The sequence below is a fragment of the Pristiophorus japonicus genome, chromosome 10 (assembly GCF_044704955.1).
Source record: "Pristiophorus japonicus isolate sPriJap1 chromosome 10, sPriJap1.hap1, whole genome shotgun sequence".
Classification (NCBI taxonomy): domain Eukaryota; kingdom Metazoa; phylum Chordata; class Chondrichthyes; family Pristiophoridae; genus Pristiophorus; species Pristiophorus japonicus.
The window spans coordinates 118,046,744-118,064,577 of NC_091986.1; the positions used below are offsets into that span (position 1 = coordinate 118,046,744).

A 17,834-nucleotide genomic window follows, 5' to 3' on the forward strand; every position below is an offset into this window, starting at 1 on the left:
ATGATTGCCCCGTATTACTCCCAGTGGTGGGGCTGCTGTATTATCCCGTGTGAGGCCTGTATCTCTGTGTCAACCTGCCATGGGTCCTGGTGCTATTTCTGTGTTGTACACTGAACTCCGCCTCACTCCCTGCAAACCCTGTCTGATATAAACTCTCCCGGTGACAGTCAGTCCTCCCTCAGCCATGGAGGGCCAAGTGGGACCCAATTAACTGCCTGCCGTTTGCCCACACCGTAAGACCCTTCCCACCAGTCCCATCTCTTCATCCCTCCTTGCATACTGTCCCCAAGACCCCATCTCCCAATCATCACATTCCAGCGTAGCCCTTACTGACATGGGGAGGGGGAGGGGCTGGTGAGACTGTTGTGGTGCATGTCACTCTGGGAGGGTTTCTGTCCCGGTGTGGAGACTCTGGTGTATCTCCAGAGAGACCTCCCAGGGTGACATGTACCGTGGCAGTTTCACTAGCTCCTCCTCTTCCCTGCCGGTATGAATGCTGCCAGAAATGCTTCACTGACACACCGACACAGACTTGGAGAAAACTCTGGTCCTCCAGCATTGCAATGGTCTTCAGAGATGTCTCCAAACGTTGGTCTTCCAGCATTGCAATGGTCTTCCTGGAACATCATGGGCCGCCCTGACCTGTGAGAACACCACCGCAGGTCGGGACTATAAATACAGCTGGAGGCTGGGCCCTGGAACATCTTGGGCGAAGGTGCAGCGAATGAGGGTATGGGGCCCAGAAGAGGCGAGGGCCCAGGCACAGCCTCGGCCAGCGATATGTGTACGCACTAGGTCCGTGCAGCACAGCAGGTCTCCAGTTGTCCTGGTTAACCCTTGCCACTGGATAAAGGCCTAGCTCTGTCAAGCCCGTGTGGTGGCTGATGTGCAACGGTCACTGCACGTTAAAAAATCCATGCACAGGCATCTTCCACCCTTTCAATTGGAGTTCAGGACTGGAACATCGGGTCCTACATTGAAACATCTGTGAACTCATGTGGAAGCAAGTCATCCTCGTTCGAGGGACTGCCTATGATGATATATATGTATTTATAAAATGGTGATGGATAATATAGCCTTATCTAGGAATCTGTAGTAAAAATGTTACATGTAAAAAACATTAAATTATGCTTTAATAAAGTCCTGAAATGGATGACTATTATTACAAAAATATTTTAAAATTATCACTTAACATTGTTTGGTGCACCTTATTCTAACAAGCCAAACTATCTTTTTAATTAAAAGTGTCCAATGGATAATATAATTGCAATAACATTAGAAGCCCCTGAATATATTCAGCAATAAATGATTTCAGTTAGTTAATAAACACATTTTCCACAGGAGACTTGTTAGTTCAGATTGCTAGATAAGGTTATATTATCCATCACCATTTTATCAATACATATATAGAGCACATAGTAATTAAAGCATTTGTGATAGCAGAAATTGTAGTAAAAATGTCATATATAAAAAACATTAAAATATTACAAAAATATTTTTAAATTATCACTTAATATTTTTTGGTGCACCTTATTCTAACAAACTAAGAAGGAAAAAAGACGATTATAATTCTGCAGTTGCGCTAAAATGTTTGCATCAATGTAAAGCTATACACAAAAGGGAAAGCATGACTTGGGAGTTGGACTTGTGATCGGACTCACAACTACATTATAACAGGATGAGTGAAACAACCTCCAGTGGTATATCTCCAGGCTGCTTGAGTTCAGATGCAGAGCAGTACACTGGAGTCTACTTTTGCAGTGGAGGGGCAGTATAAATCAAAGCAACCAAATCAGACCGGAAGTTAGAGTTGCTATGAATAATGCCAAACAAAATTGATGCCTTCAGAATTTACGTCCAGCCATTGTCTCATCTGTAGTAAGGGATAGAAGAAGAATGAAGGCTAAAGGAATGTTTCTGCATTTAAAAAAGCACAAGGCAATGCAAAACAAATTTGTTTCTTTTCAAAGATCTAAAAATGGAAAAGCTTAGGGCTCAATTTTCACCCGGGGATTTACGCCGTTTTTTTGGCCTAATTTAAAAACCAGTTTCCCCGATCAATTTGCACCAGCGTAACTCAGTTACAATTTTTTTAGCTAAGTTTTTTTTTTCAGCTTAGGGGTCATAACCTGCCACCCGTGCAAATTCTGGCCATTTAGGCAAGTTTGGCCAGCTGAGAGTTACTCCAGTTCTTCTTAGGCCAGCATATGTGGCCTCTGTAGAAAAACCTTCTGGAGAGTTAAGGAAATCGGCGCAGGGAAGGAAATCAGTCCAGGTAAGTGCAGCAGATGCCCGGACAGCAGCAGCAGGAGAGGTAAGAGAGAGGGGGAGAAGTGGGGGTGGGCGGGGGAGCCTTTCGAGTATAGTTAGGTGCGGGGACCGTGAGGGAGGAGGTCATTCGGCCTCGAATAGGTGCAAGGGGGTGGACCAGGAGGCCATTCAACCAGGGCTGGTGGCAGGGGAGTGGATCGGCAAGCCACTTGACCAGGGCTAGAGATTGGACTGGGAAGCCACTCGGCCGGGGCTAGGGGCGGGGGAGCAGACCAGCAAGCCACTCGGCTGGGGCTAGAGATTGGACCGGGAGGCCACTCGGCCAGGGCTGGGGGCGGGGGAGCGGACCGGCAAGCCACTTGGCCGGGGCTAGGGGCGGGAGAGCGGGACCGGGAGGCCCTTCGGCCTGGAATAGGAGCGGGGATTGGCACCGGCATCGGGAGAGGAGAGGAGAGAGGAGGACTTTAATAATTTAATGGAAGTAAGTTGCTGCAATGTATTAAGGTGCTTGTGCAGGTTGTGAGCTGACCTGTAAGTGTCACTTTCCAGCCTCAGCCAGCATTGTACCATGGTTACCGTGGCAACCTGTTCTTTTTGGCGCAGATCAAGGCTCCACCCCCAAAGCTAAAGGATAGGTTAGGCTGCGCCAAAATGAAGAAATCAAACGGGGAAACTTAAAACATTTTTTTTGGCGTACTTGGGCCCCCAAAAAATGGGCGTAACTCTTCAAGTACACCAAGAAAAAGCTTTGGGAAAAATTGAGCCCTTATATATTTTATTGGGCATGGAATTTCCATTCTAGTTTGAATTTGTGTGCATCTGTTATCTAATTGCAATTAATAAGGAAGCAAATCATCAGAATTGAGTTAATGCAAGATGCTTTTAAGTTTTTTTTGTGTGCTGGAGGTGAAGTGAGTACCATGCACACTTGAGTTGGTCGACATTGTTATATGTTCACCTGCATTAGTTGCTGATGAAAGAAATGAGGGAATCGAACATTTTGTATTGGCTCTGAGGGAAAAGAAATAGCAGATGGACTGTTTTCATTCACATAGTTTCCATCAGCAAAAATTAAATTCAATTAAAACAAATGGGGAAGCACCCCAAGTTGCAGCAGATTGAAGAGCCCTGAGGGTAGCTTCAGTATTTGCACATAGTCTGGGAACTGCTGGATTGAGGTAGGTGCATAACTCAGGGGGGATAGTTTATGAAATTATTTAGTTGAAAATGAAAGTCTTTGTTAATAAATCCAAGCAAAGTTACAGAATTACATCCAACCATGACTTGAGCTGCAAAGTGGAGAGCAAGAAGGCTCTTTAAAAATAAAGCCCACAAAGCTCGATGAGCAATTATTTTTAAAAAGTTAAATAATATTTGGGGGAATTTGTATGCAAATGATCTATGATGTGCAGCACCACAGGAGAGGGATTGCTTATAAATATCCAACTTGTCCAGAGGAATCATTCACTCTGGAGACATAGTCATGGGCTCACTTTCTGAGAAGAAATATATGCTCAGGAAGCCCAATAGTCGGGTCAACGTACAAAGAAAAAAAGTGGGGATTTTAACTCCCATGCAAAAAGCAGGGGAGAGGTGCCTGCTCAGAAATTGCTGTCGACCACCCAGTCGATTTTAATAGCCGAGCATCATTAGTTTTTCACCGCCAGCTGACCACATGAAACGGATGTAAGGAAGCAGCTGGCCGGGTGCTGTCCTGCAAAGATCGAGTGATCCAGAGGCCACTGCTCGGCAATCAGGTAAATTGGGGGGGGCTCAGGAGGGATTTGCGGGTGGGGAAGGTGGGGTGCCCAGGGCAGCAGAGGCTCAAACTTTCCTTATGTGGCCTGGAGAAGCAATCCTACTCCTCCTGACCCCATAAAGATGTTTTGTACTTCCCTTTTGGGTCTGAGTCAGACAGATGCCTCAACAGTCATGGGGCAGCATCCGCGCAGCAAAATGTACTGCAAATTTTAACTCCTATTCCACCCAGTTTCCACTGAACTAAAGGAGTTGCAATTCTGCCTAATGTGTTCACTCAGAAGGCTCAATGATGAACTGGTTTGGCAAGAGGTAGTTTGCACAAAGAATGCTCAATTTGGGGCACATGTTCTTATGGTGTATACACTTGGAGGTTCAGTGCTGGGTTGGGAAATTAAGCTCAGAAGATTTGGCAGGTTGATTCTTGATGGTTTTCAAATTGAATATTTTTGTCATTAAGACTATTTGAAGGATATATTGAGGTGAATTAACAAGATAATAACTCATCTAATGTCCTTCATTTTTGTCCTGTTTTTTTATAGCACCTTTCAAAATACCCACATTTCCTTTCTACAAGAAAGTGATTTTATATAACTTCTAATGATAAAAATATAATTCTTATCATGGTCTGAATAAATGCATTTTATTTTTCTGCAGAAATACAACTATAATCATCAAAATGTTAAATCTTTTCAGCAGGAAAGTATTAACTTGTATTACAAATGTATTTGTAAAGGATATATTTTATTACAATAGATGACTTTGATCTGGGTGGTGCTGTATAAAATGACAAGCAGTAATTAGGAGGGATGAAGTATCTAGTATTTGCATTTTAAAGCATTAATATGAATGATGTTTGGCATTGTCTCACCTTACTGTCTGATTCAAATAATTCAAACTAGGTCAAACTAAATCAAGTTGGATGTATTTTGCTTTTTAGTTTTGCATTTAATAAGTGGTTAGTCTTCCCCACAGCATTCAAATAAATCACAGGATACTATTTTCAACAAAATAGTAAAATAAAACATTTGTAAAACTATGACAGATTCTAATATAAAATGCAGTGAAACTGAGTTATAAAAGGTACAGGACTTCCTGCTACCTATGAATGTGATACATACGTATTACCATGGATATTAAGCAATTCATTTTGTAAAAGAATTGGAGACCAAAGTAGCATTTTTTTTTACAGCAGATACCTTCTAAAATTTAAAATCTGCCTACAAATATCTTAGCAGTTTTAATAAATAAATTTATAATTTTGACTATCACAAATTTTCACCATAATACTTTCTTATATAGAGAGATAGATATAAAGGAATAAAAACAGAAAATACTGGAAATCTCAGCAGGTCAGGCAGCATCTGTGGAGAGGAAGCAGAGTTAACGTTTCAGGTCAATGACCCTTTGTCAGAACTGGAGAGTGTTCGGAAAGAACAGATTCTAAACCAGCACTGAAAGGGGAGGGGGAGAAAGAATAAAGGGAAGGTCTGTGATAGGTTGGAAGACAGGAGAGATTAGAGAGACAAAAGGGATGATGGCCCAAATTCAAATGGTAATGCCAGAAGTTAGAAAAACATGAGTCTAGATAGAGTGTGAATGGCGGAATAATGACCAACTGCCATTCCCTCTGATCCCAACCCTTCTTCCAATCTCACCGCCTGCCGTGTTTTCACTATCCCCTCTGATCTTCCCCTCTGACCCCGAACGATCAGTCCTCAGCAAAGGCCTGAGCTTCATCCCCTTACGCCCCCACCTCAATTAATTTCGAGTTCGGCATGATGCTGAGCTCTTTTTCCACCGCCTTCGCCTCCCCGCCCACTTCTTCAGCCAGGAGTCTTACCCCTGCAGAGCTGACCCTTTCTCCCGTTTTCAAAATTCTCGCTCTACCTGGACCCCTCCCTCTGGCCTCTTACCCTCGTTAGACCTCTTCATTGCAAACTGCCGACTGGACATCGGCCGTCTCAATTTCTCTGCTCCCCTCACTCATTCCAACCTACCTCCCTCTGAACTTGCAGCACTCTGCTCGCTCAGATCCAACTCCAACTTTGTCATCCAACATGCTGACAAGGGTGGTGCTATTGTTGTTTGGCGAACTGACCTCTACCTTGCAGTGGCAGATCTCCAACTCTCTGACACCTCCTCCTACCTCCCCCTGGACCATGACCCCACTACTGAACATGAAGCCATAATTTCCCAGACCGTCACTGACCTCATCTCCTCTGGAGATCTTCCCTCCACAGCCACCAACTTCATAGTTCCCCCAACCTTGCACAGCCTACTTCTACCTCCTTCCCAAGATCCACAAACAGGACTGTTCGGTAGACTCATCATTTCAGCCTGTTCTTGCCCTACAGAACTTATTTCTTCCTATCTCAACTCTATTTTTTCTCCCATTGTCCACTCTCTTCCCACCTACATCCGCGACTCCTCCAACGCCCTGCATCACTTTAACAGTTTCCAGTTTCCCGGCCCCAACTGTCTCCTTTTCACCATGGACATCCAATCCCTCTACACTTCCATCCCCCACCAGGATGGCCTGAGGGCGCTCCGCTTCTTCCTCGAGCAGACGCCCAACCAGTCCCCATCCACCATCACCCTCCTCCACCTGGCTGAACTTGTCCTCACATTGAACAACTTCTCCTTTAACTCCACTCACTTCCTCCAAGTTAAAGGTTTTGCTATGGGAACCTGCATGGGTCCTAGCTGAACCTGCCTTTTTGTGGGATATGTGGAACATTCTTTGATCCAGTCCTACTCAGGTCCCCTCCCTCACCTCTTTTTCCGGTACCTTGATGACTGTATCGGTGTCATTTCCTCCTCTCGTCCTGAACTTGAAAATTTCATTCACTTTACATCCAATTTCCACCCTTCCCTCACCTTCACATGGTCCACCTCCGACTTTTCCCTTCCCTTCCTCAACTTCTCCGTCTCCATCTCTGGGGATAGGCTTTTGACCAGTATCCACGATAAGCCCACTGACTCCCACAGCTACCTGGACTACACTTCCTCCCACTCCGCATCCTGTAAGGACTCCATTCCTTTCTCCCAGTTTCTCCATCTCCGTCGGATCTTCTCTGCCGATGCCACCTTTCACACTAGTGCCTCTGACATGTCTTCCTTTTTCCTCAACAGAGGATTCCCCTCTGCCATGGTTAACATGACCCTCGACCATGTCTGTTCTATTTCCCGCACCTCTGCTCTCACCCCTTCTCTTTCCTCTCAGAACCATAACAGGGTTCCCCTTGTCCTCATCTATAACCTCTCCAGCCTCCACATTGAACTGATCATCCGCCGCCATGTCCGCTACCTCCAGAGTGATCCCACCACCAATCACATCTTCCTCTCCCCTCCCCTCTCAGCATTCCGAAGGGACCGCTCCCTCCGCGACACCCTGGTCCATTCCGCAGTCACCCCCAGCACTCCCTCCCCTTCCCTTTTACCTCCTCCCTTCCCACTATCCAGGACCCCAAATACTACTTCCAGGTGAAACAGCGATTTAATTGTACTTCTTTCAATTTGGGTGACCGCTTTGTGGAACACCTCCGTCAGTCCGCAAGTGACCCTGACTTGTCACTTTAATTCTCCACTCTGCTCCCACTCTGACCTCTCTGTCCTCGGTCTCCTACACTATTCCAACAAAGCTCAACGCAAGCTCGAGGAACAGCACCTCATCTTTCGTTTAAGCACTTTACAGCCTTCTGGACTCAATATCAAGTTCAAAAATTTCAGAGCGGAACCACTGCCAATCTTTGGCTCCTTTTTTCCCCCTCTCCTCCCCTCCCCCCTCAGAGCCTGTTTCTTTTTTTCTCCTTGTCTCTAATGGCAATTGGTCATTATCCTGCCATCCACACCCTATCTTGACTAATGTTTTTCTAACTCCTGGCATTACCATTTGAATTTGGGCCATCATCTCTTTTGTCTCTCTAATCTCTCCTGTCTTCCAACCTATCACAGACCTTCCCTTTATTCTTTCTTCCCCTCCCCCTTTCAGTGCTTGTTATGATACTGTTCTTTCCGAACACTCTCCAGTTCTGCGAAGGGTCATCGACCTGAAACTCTGCTTCCTCTCCACAGATGCTGCCTGACTGCTGAGATTTTCAGCATTTTCTGTTTTTACTCCAGATTCCAGCATTCACAGTATTTTGCTTTTGTATTAGATATAAAAGAGGTGTGTTATGCTATGTCTGCAAGAGTACTTATTACATTTCTGTTGAATGGCAATATACTGAGCAGTGACTTGCTTGAGGGCCATTCTCACAGACCTACCATAAAGCAGCTCATATGTTTTGATTTTTTAAACCTTTGCATTGTTTATTTTTTTAAACACTCTCTCTCGCCCCCGCCACCCCCAATTCCAAACTCCTTCAACATTCTAGAGCTCATGGGCCAATAATTGAGCCCTTGAGGCATATGGAACAATAAGTCTGCTGAGGGCCACAGGTGAGGGGGTGAAATACCATAAGTAGCCCTGAGCTGTACAATAATATTGCTGCTCTAGTGCCAGATGTCACTGTGTCAGTATAAATATCCCAATTTCAGTGTGGGGTTGCACTTTTTAATCTGGCTACCACAAACATACAAATGATTGTGTTTGCAAAGATCACTCTTTATTACTCCTAAATCACAAAAGAGAAAACCTCTGTGTCTTCACAAGCTTACTCACTTTTGTATGTTCGACTAATGAAATACTTGTCCTTTTCAGTTCTTTATTCTGATCTCTGATGATATATTGGCAGTTTAGTACACTCTTGCTTTGTGAGTGATCAAATTCCTGGCTCTTGAATGGTTAGAGTAATTTCATTTTGAACTTGAATTCCAAGAAAGTTTTCATTGCTGTAAATGCAGGATCAAGTCAAAGATATGACATGGATGTAAAATGTCCAATTTGGCATCAGATTAAAACATTTTTCACTTTTCCTCTTTAAATACAAATAGAAGCAATTAAACTGGAGTATTATCTCCTTGCATCAAAATACCGTTGAAAATTATTTTCAATCGCTATCAAGGCAACTGTGTTGATCGTCTGAATGTCATTCACTTTTTACAAAACCAACTAACCTGACCACCTACAGTTTGTATTCATGGATCCCAATATATTGAAATATCAGGCATTTAGAGAAAACATTTTTTCAGCTATTTCCAGCAAAATCAAAAATCCATACTACAACATTAAAATGGTGACAAACATCAGCTTTTCTCCGATGGTTCACTGAAGTTATCCAGTAAGTAGCTGGACATAGAGACCAGGAAGGTTCCAAGTCTGATCCTGAGCCTATGCTGCATTAGTTGATCTCAACCAGTATTCACACATAAAGAATGGTCAGCTGGGGGAAGGTACCAGTTGCCCATGGAACCATTTCCCTGCAAGGTGTCAATGTCTTCTGGAAGGAAGAGGAGAAAATTGATGGAAAAAGAAGCAGGAAGAAGAAAAACTAAAATGGTGATGAACGACTGTAGATCAAATGTATTTACTAGAATGTTCACTTCCAATAAAGGTTAGCATTATTTAACAGATGATTAAAAAAAACGGATTCATTTTTACATTTGCGATAGACATTTATTCTGTGATATGTTTAGAAAATTGTGCTCACTGAAGTTGAGCTGTTGTTCTGCCCTGAGATTAAATACATGTTGCTCCTTAGAACTTGATTTAGAAAAAAACAAATAGATATTATCAGTCATTACTACAGACCCAGTTACATAGAACACGGAGAAAACGCTTGCATTTCTGTTACATTTCATGTTTTTTGATATCTCATTTAATATTAAAATTGCACTTGTCATGTATGACTTGCAGGAAGCCAAGAAATGTTAATGCAACAAAGTTTTATTACTTCAGCCAAGCTTTAATTTTCCTGTCTTGATTCCTTTCCTACATAGCATGCCTTGTGTATTGTTTCATCGAATTATTTTAGTTGGCATATGTCTTTTTTAAAACATGTCTTCATAATGGGCCGATTTAATATGTGGTTGCAGTGCTGCTGAGGGATAATCACAGTATATATTGGCACTATGATTTGTGTACTTCAAAAAACAGATCTACAATTTTAATTTAGTTTCTTCACCAAATAAAAACTCTTTTCCCTTTTGTATGCTGAATAGGGCATAACCTTTATTTAACAATGTAGACGGTTATTTATGCATCCTTGTTTGCATCTGAATTGATGTAGTCCACAACTACACGTTCAAAATTGCCTTTCATAATATGAGTAAAACTTTCCTTAAACAAAGTTGTTTCTTCCCCACCCATCCCCTCCTGCCTACCACCACCTAAATGGAATATAAGCGCTTGCAAATTTGTGATATCTTAAAAATAAAATAAAGTAATATGATATGGAAAGGATGCAAAAACATCAGTGAGGAGGAATGATCTCAGAACTCACCACCAGTATCCCATGCAGTACTTCCCCAGTATGAGACTGAGCAGGCCATCTGCTGTGTCATATTAGGCCAGTAACATTTTTTATGCATGGCACAGATACTGTACTAATATAAAAATTTATATTTGGTGTTCCAGATGCCAGTACAATCTCATCACAACCAGGCCTGACATAACACTGACAAATGTAAAATTATTAAATCGAGCCCAATGTCTTTTGTTCAGAATGTTCCTTTTTTTTAATTATGTTTTGTTTCTGAACAAGTGTTGAATTACTGTTCAGATGTAAAAGTGGAGGAAAATAGCAGTGACAATGATTCCTATTAAGTTGGAATTTGTAAATAACAGGAATCCCTTAAACTCTTTTCTGACTACGAGTCAAAAGTGCACAATTACTAAATCCCTAAAGTGTGCTTTTTCATCTGTGCATATAATGACCAGAAATAAGGTTTAAGTTACCATTAGTTAGATAGTCAAATTACATAGCTTTAAAAAAATTTAAGATAAACTACCAGACAGGAAGCAGAGAGTCAAGATAAACGGGTCCTTTTCAGAATAGTAGGCAGTGACTAGTGGAGTGCCGCAGGGCTCAGTGCTGGGACCCCAGCTCTTTACAATATACATTAACGATTTAGATGAAGGAATTGAGTGTAATATCTCCAAGTTTGCGGATGACACTAAAGTTTGCGGGTGGTGGTGTGAGCTGCAGGGTGACTTGGACAGGTTAGGTGAGTGAGCAAATGCATGGCAGATGCAGTATAATGTGGATAAATGTGAGGTTATCCATTTTGGGGCAAAAACACGAAGGCAGAATATTATCTGAATGGCGGCAGATTAGGAAAAGGGGAGGTGCAACGAGACGTTGATGTCATGGTTCATCAGTCACTGAAAGTGGGCATGCAGGTACAGCAGGCGGTAAAGAAGGCAAATGGTATGTTGGCCTTCATAGCTAGGGGATTTGAATATAGGAGCAGGGAGATCTTACTGCAGTTGTACAGGGCCTTAGTGAGCCCTCACCTGGAATATTGTGTTGAGTTTTGGTCTCCTAATCTGAGGAAGGATGTTCTTGCTATTGAGGGAGTGCAGCGAAGGTTCACCAGACTGATTCCAGGGATGGCTGGACTGTCATATGAGGAGAGACTGGATCAACTGGACCTTTATTCACTGGAGTTTAGAAGGATGAAACATAGAAACATAGAAACATAGAAAATAGGTGCAGGAGTAGGCCATTCGGCCCTTCTAGCCTGCACCGCCATTCAATGAGTTCATGGTTGAACATGCAACTTCAGTACCCCATTCCTGCTTTCTCACCATACCCCTTAATTCCCCTAGTAGTAAGGACTTTATCTATAGAAACATGAGAGGGGATCTCATAGAAATGTATAAGATTCTGACGTGACTGGACAGGTTAGATGCGGGAAGAATGTTCCCGATGTTGGGGAAGTCCAAAACCATGGAACATAGTCTTAGGATAAGGGGTAGGCCATTTAGGACTGAGATGAGGAGAAACTTCTTCACTCAGAGAGAGTTGTTAACCTGTGGATTTCCCTGCCGCAGAGAGTTGTTGATGCCAGTTCATTGGATATATTCAAGAGAGAGTTAGATATGGCCCTTACGGCTAAGGGGATCAAGGGGTATGGAGAGAAAGCAGGAAAGGGGGAATGATCAGCCATATCTTATTGAATGGCGGTGCAGGCTTGAAGGGCCGAATGGCCTACTCCTGCAGCTATTTTCTATGTTTCTATGTTAACATGGCAATTTTGGCAAATGCCAGTGTTTCTGGTATTTTGGGGTAATTAGTTTATTTTGTATAAGCTAGCTAAACAAGCAGACTTGCTAAATCACATTGCTTAGTTATGTGTTAATGCTAAAGCAGCATATCTCCATCAAAGCCTTGAACATCCAAATGAGCCCTATACTCTCGCCATTTTGTTTCTTTAACATTTTCGCAGAGACATTGGGATAGATTTTCTACTTGCCACTCGGGCATAAAACTGGCGTTGCGAACAGCCTCAATGGAAATGGAAATCGGGCAATTTCTATATTGCAATGCCACTCCAATATAACTAAATCTTGAGAGGGCAATATTATGTATAAGAGCAGCCTTGCCTGCCAGCTGCATATATCTGGAATTTCTAGGCATATCACCAACACCTTTTTATTTACTAAAATAGAAAGACAGAAAATCACTGGCTGCATGCCCATGAGATCCCAATATATTCAGAGACTGAAATTGCCCCTTTCTATAAGGCCCGAGGACACCTGAAAGTGGCGACCACGGTCAGTGCAGCCAGGCCGTCGAGTCGCTGCGGAGGGGCTGCCATTTTGAATATTGCAATCCTTTAGTTTTGGAATGGTGTAGGGGATCACCCCGCCTGTTTTCCCGCTACGTCGTGCACACACCGACCCCTTACTAACTGGCGGCCGACCCCCTTTCCAAAATTGCCCCACAAGAAATTGCCCTGTGCGGAATTGCCCCGCAGGAGTGGCGCCGCCTCCAGTCAGTGCCCCCGACAGCTTTTTCTGTTGGTACCCTTATTGTGGCTGGATGGCGCGGGTGCCCTTAAAGGAGACGTGGCACTGCCAGTGACTCCATTTTATTTTTTGTTGTCGGCCGACTGCCAGGTCGGGCCGACAATTATGCTCGCGGGTTCAGCCGGGCCGCCAACAGGCAGCCTGGCAACACCTCTTGGGTGCCAGGTCCGGCCAAACCCTCCCTCATCACCCAATGTTTGCCACTGAAGTGGCTGCAGAGTTTGCAGCGGCCCTCCCCTTTAACTGAAGGAGAGACGTTGTGACGCGCCAGCATGATGACTTGGCCACTCTGACCCATCCCCACTTCCGCCCCGCTAGTGGCACGACTCCAACCCAACTGCACCTCTGCCCCTCTCCTCACACCAACACCACTCCGACCGGAAACAAAAGCCAAAGAGCTGAATTTCTCCGGATTGTCCGCCCCATGCATTGGGGTGGACCGAACACTTGAAAAGCGATAGGTGCGATCCATTTCGGGCGGAGGGCAATTTCGGCCCCTCAGACTTTGGGCAAGGTTGGCAATTGGTAGTACATTCATTAAAATGGCTCCCTAATGTCCAGTGAGTCAAGAATGACTATTTTCGCACTGCATGTATTGAATTGCTAGAGTTCCAGAATGTTTGCAGTTCATGTGTGATATAATTAATATTCTCAGGTGCTCTATTTTCGTTTAAACAAAAAGTACATGGTAGTGAAATTGCCCCTTTTTATAGCCCTGTTAACACCTGCATGGGCGCCAACGGCCGCAAGAAACTTTCCGCCTGGGGAGAGGGGCGCTACAGCCTCCCGGGAAATTGCCCTGGATTTTGTGGAGGCGCTGGTTAGCACCCCCTCACTGCCCTGCACCGACCCCTTATCACCCTGTGGGTGAAACTGCCCCGCGGGCTGCGAGGCTAGCGCGAGTGGATGTCAATGCCAGCTTCGCGGGATGCAAAGCTAGCACTCATCCACTCTCGGGGCGCTCATTCCATTGGAGGGTGCCATCGACAAGGGCCACCATCATTTTTTGTCAGCTAACTCTCGGGTTGGCTCAACGATGGCTGCGCTAGCATGGTCCGGGCCACCATTGTGCAGCCCGGCTGGTTGCCGGGCTGCAGGCCTGGTCGCGCGCTGCCCTGGTGGCCTAGTGGAGGTCATCAGAGGCTTTGCAGAGTGCACAGCAGTCCTCCCCTTTAATCGAATTGCGCTCCACTCCCTTTCAGGGGCGGTAAGGGCAATTCCATGGTGGGGGAGGGACTTTTGCAGAATGTCCTGGTCCCAGAAGGTAACCCCCCACTCCTAATCGGAATGCAGGGAAATTTTGCCCTTCATAGCAGTATGTTTGATCTGAGTGAGGTATATGATGACTCGTGAGTGTAAGTCACTGCTGTTACTTCCACTTTTACAACCTGTGGGTTTGTCAGCATGAGTATGACAGTAATTACTGTAGTTGTCTCTGTTTGCCCCATGCCTTTTCTCCTTCACAGTCATTCACTGACAAGCGTAAAAAGAACCTCATCTTTTCACGAAAATTCCCATTCTACAAGAACAAGGACCACAGTGAGCAGGAAAGCAGTGATCCAGAACGTAAGTAGGCCTAAGAGACAGCATAGCTCACAGTGCACACAAGACACCTACATATATACACATTCACACAGAGGCAGGTGAGGCTATACTACTGTGACCAATGTGTGACAGCAATCTGGATCCCATTATAGTATTTCTTGTTCCCCAAAAGGAGACCTTTTTATAAATAGGTGTGAAAAGAAGTTGTTTGGAAAGGTAGAGACCGTGTCCCTTTTATTTTCAACCTAAGTACATTGTATTTCAAAATAAATACAAATCTGGCCAAGAATTAAACAATATTCCACACTGTTCAAAGAATAAGATTGCAGTTTTCATGCAATAGATACACTATTTTGGAATGTTTCGGATATGCCCCTGTATTACGCTAGCACTTTTTTGCTACTATAATGCTATGTTCATCTATTTAATTAACTGCAATCCACAAAATGCTAAAACCAGGTTGCGCTACCTCAGCAGATACTGTCAATCTATTTGTTGATAGTTCAATATATGAAATACAGTTTGCGTTTGGGAACCAAAGGGATACTGTCTTTGAATTGGACCATTTTGTCATGTATTAATTCAGGCACAAAATACCTCTGGAAAAAACAAGTACGGTAATGCCACAGTGCCTTGTGAAAATACAATTGGGCTCCTGATTGGCTTATCTGCATGGTCTGTCATGGTAGTATTCAGTTCAAATCCACTGACGTCTTCCTTCCTCTTCTGCGGTTATTCTTCCTGTCTTTGCTTGCTGTCTGGGGACTACTGTGCAGGAGATCCCCGGGTTAGCCGACGATGGTTATGGAACAAAGAGTCTGAGTAAGTTCTGAAGAACGGCCACAATAACATGTCACTATATAATAATTTTTTTTTAACTATTATTTGCATATATCCCCAAGAAGAGCCCCAGCATGTAAAAATGGAGCTTTAGTAGAAAACCTAAATGAATGACCCAACCTTTTTAGTTTCTTTTATTTCTGCATGATCAATCAAAACCAGTGCACAAATCACTGTCTAAACACTTATTAGAATGTCGTTTTCTGTCTTGATGACATCCATTGTTTATATTATATTAGTAACTTTGTGCTTGTGCTGCTGGGATGCACAGCACCATGTGTAGACAACATACTGTCCAGGAATCTGCACCGCTCCCCACTCCCTTCTGCACTTCTCTCCCCGCCGCCCCCAAAAAACAATTACTGCTGCTGTTTTAAATGCTATTTCTCAATTTAAGCTCTTTTATGTTTTAATTATGTATATTTCTGTTATGTGGCATGTGTACAATTCTCTTTCTTAAAATCTATTTCTGTTGACACTGTTTGTGGCGCTTTTTAAAAACTCTTCCTAATTTGCTATATTGTTATTGCAGAACATGTTACTTCTAATGCCAGCGATAGTGAAAGTAGCTACAGTAAGTTATTTTATTTTTGAGTACCATATTTATTTTCAGCTTTTTTGCTTGCAGCACTTGAAAGCAAATGGCTTTAACATATACTTTTATTATGATATATATTTATTATATATAATATAATATTACATAATATTATTCTGTATATTATTCTGTTCTCTGTTGTAGTTAAATGATGCCATACTTATTTGTTCTTCAAACATCTATGATTTTATATAAAGCACTTTTCAATCAAAATTTTTCTTTATCGTATACATTTTTTTAAAATTCTGGTTTAATTCTTGTAATTTTAAGCTCTTCTAAAGTTAATTTCTATTGCTTATTTTATTTAGCATTCAATTCACTTATTTTCTGGTTTGTCATAAATAGCCATTTGCTTTAGAATAAAATATTGTCTGCATTGCTTGTTAATCCGCTCCTGTGATAAACTAGAAAGTCATAGAGCATTGTCTTAGTTTGCATTGGGATTTATTATGAGCAATCATTAAAAAACATTACTTTTTCTAACAATTCTGCAATGAATTATTTGAACATCAAATAGTAACTTTGAAAAATTAACTCTTTGAAAAGCATATTTAGCTCAAAATGCTCTATGAAACATCTTGATTTTAATGATTTGGTGTCCTTTGTATACTGAACAAATGCTGCATTTTTTAAGGTTATGAATGAGTAAGCTTACTTTTAATATGAACTGGAGTAAATAATTTTTCTTTGAGATGTATTTTTTTATTTCTGTGATCAGGGGGCCCAGAAGACTGCATTCTTTCATATGAACCAGTTATACAGCAAGAGAGTAAGTCAAATTGAATTGCAGATTTTCTTTTTAAAAGGGCTTTTGTTGCTTCATTCAGAACTTGAATATATGGTCAGCCAGCCAAAAAAAACATGAAGTTCACACTGCTTCAGATGTATTCATTCTTGCAAAAATATATATGAAAGAAAAATTCATTGCATTGTCAATTGCATCATTGCTGTTTATGATTATGGGAAAATTTACCATGATAACATATTATTGCTTTAAAGGACTGCTGCAGTGCAGACTGCAACTCTGGTTAAGAGTGGTAATCTTATCTCCAATAAGACATAACTTCCAGTCACACTTGAGAACAGTTTGTCAGCATTCTAATATAGCAGCATGCAAAATACTCTTTGGGGGTGAAATTACCCTGCGCCCCGATTGGGAGCGGTAACCAGCTGGGCCGGGATTTATGTTCCCATCGCAGAAGTCCCGCCCCCACCACTGAATTGAGCTTACCACCCCTCAAAGGAAGTGGAGTGCAATCTCACGTGCTCCACTTTAAGAACATAAGAACATAAGAATTAGGAGCAGGAGTAGTCCATTTGGCCCCTCGAGCCTGATCATGGACTTAGCTCCACTTCCCTGCCCGCTCCCCATAACCCCTTATTCCTTTATCTCTCAAAAATCTATCTATCTCCACCTTAAATATATTCAATGACCCAGCCTCCACAGCTCTCTGGGGCAGAGAATTCCATAGATTTACAACCCTCTGAAAGAAGAAATTCCTCCTCATCTCAGTTTTAAATGGGCGGCCCCTTATTCTGAGACTATGGGCTCAATTTTCCCCGGTCATTTGCGCCTTTTTTTGGCGTGTGCCCTTTTTTCTGGCGTATTAATTTTTTCCAAGTTTCCCCCTGTGATCTGCGCCAGCATAACTGACTTAGTTATGATTTTTTTAGGCCAATTTTTTTTGACGTCTGCACCAGTTTTTTCAATTGTTCGCAGTTTGGCCAAAATTTTTTTCTCTTAGGTAGGCGTATCTGGCCACTCCCGAAAAACCTTCTGGTGAGTTAAGAAAACCAGCGCACATTCACAAATCTGCGCTGAAAGACGCCATTGTTTTTAAATCGAAGATTTTGGAGGGAGTCAAGAACACTGTCAAAATCAATAATGAAGTTGAACTTTTTTTTACC

At 42.8% G+C, this 17,834-nt stretch overlaps 1 protein-coding gene across 2 annotated transcripts in view; it reads left to right on the plus strand.

Annotated features, from left to right (window-relative positions):
* Positions 1-17,834, plus strand: part of dlg2 (discs, large homolog 2 (Drosophila)) — a 1,568,664-nt gene that overhangs the window by 1,432,780 nt on the left and 118,050 nt on the right. For both annotated transcript variants that reach the window (XM_070892045.1, XM_070892046.1), the window contains exons 20-22: positions 14,413-14,512; positions 15,864-15,905; positions 16,645-16,695. In XM_070892045.1, the coding sequence (XP_070748146.1) occupies positions 14,413-14,512; positions 15,864-15,905; positions 16,645-16,695 (193 nt within the window). The remainder of the gene's footprint in view (positions 1-14,412; positions 14,513-15,863; positions 15,906-16,644; positions 16,696-17,834) is intronic.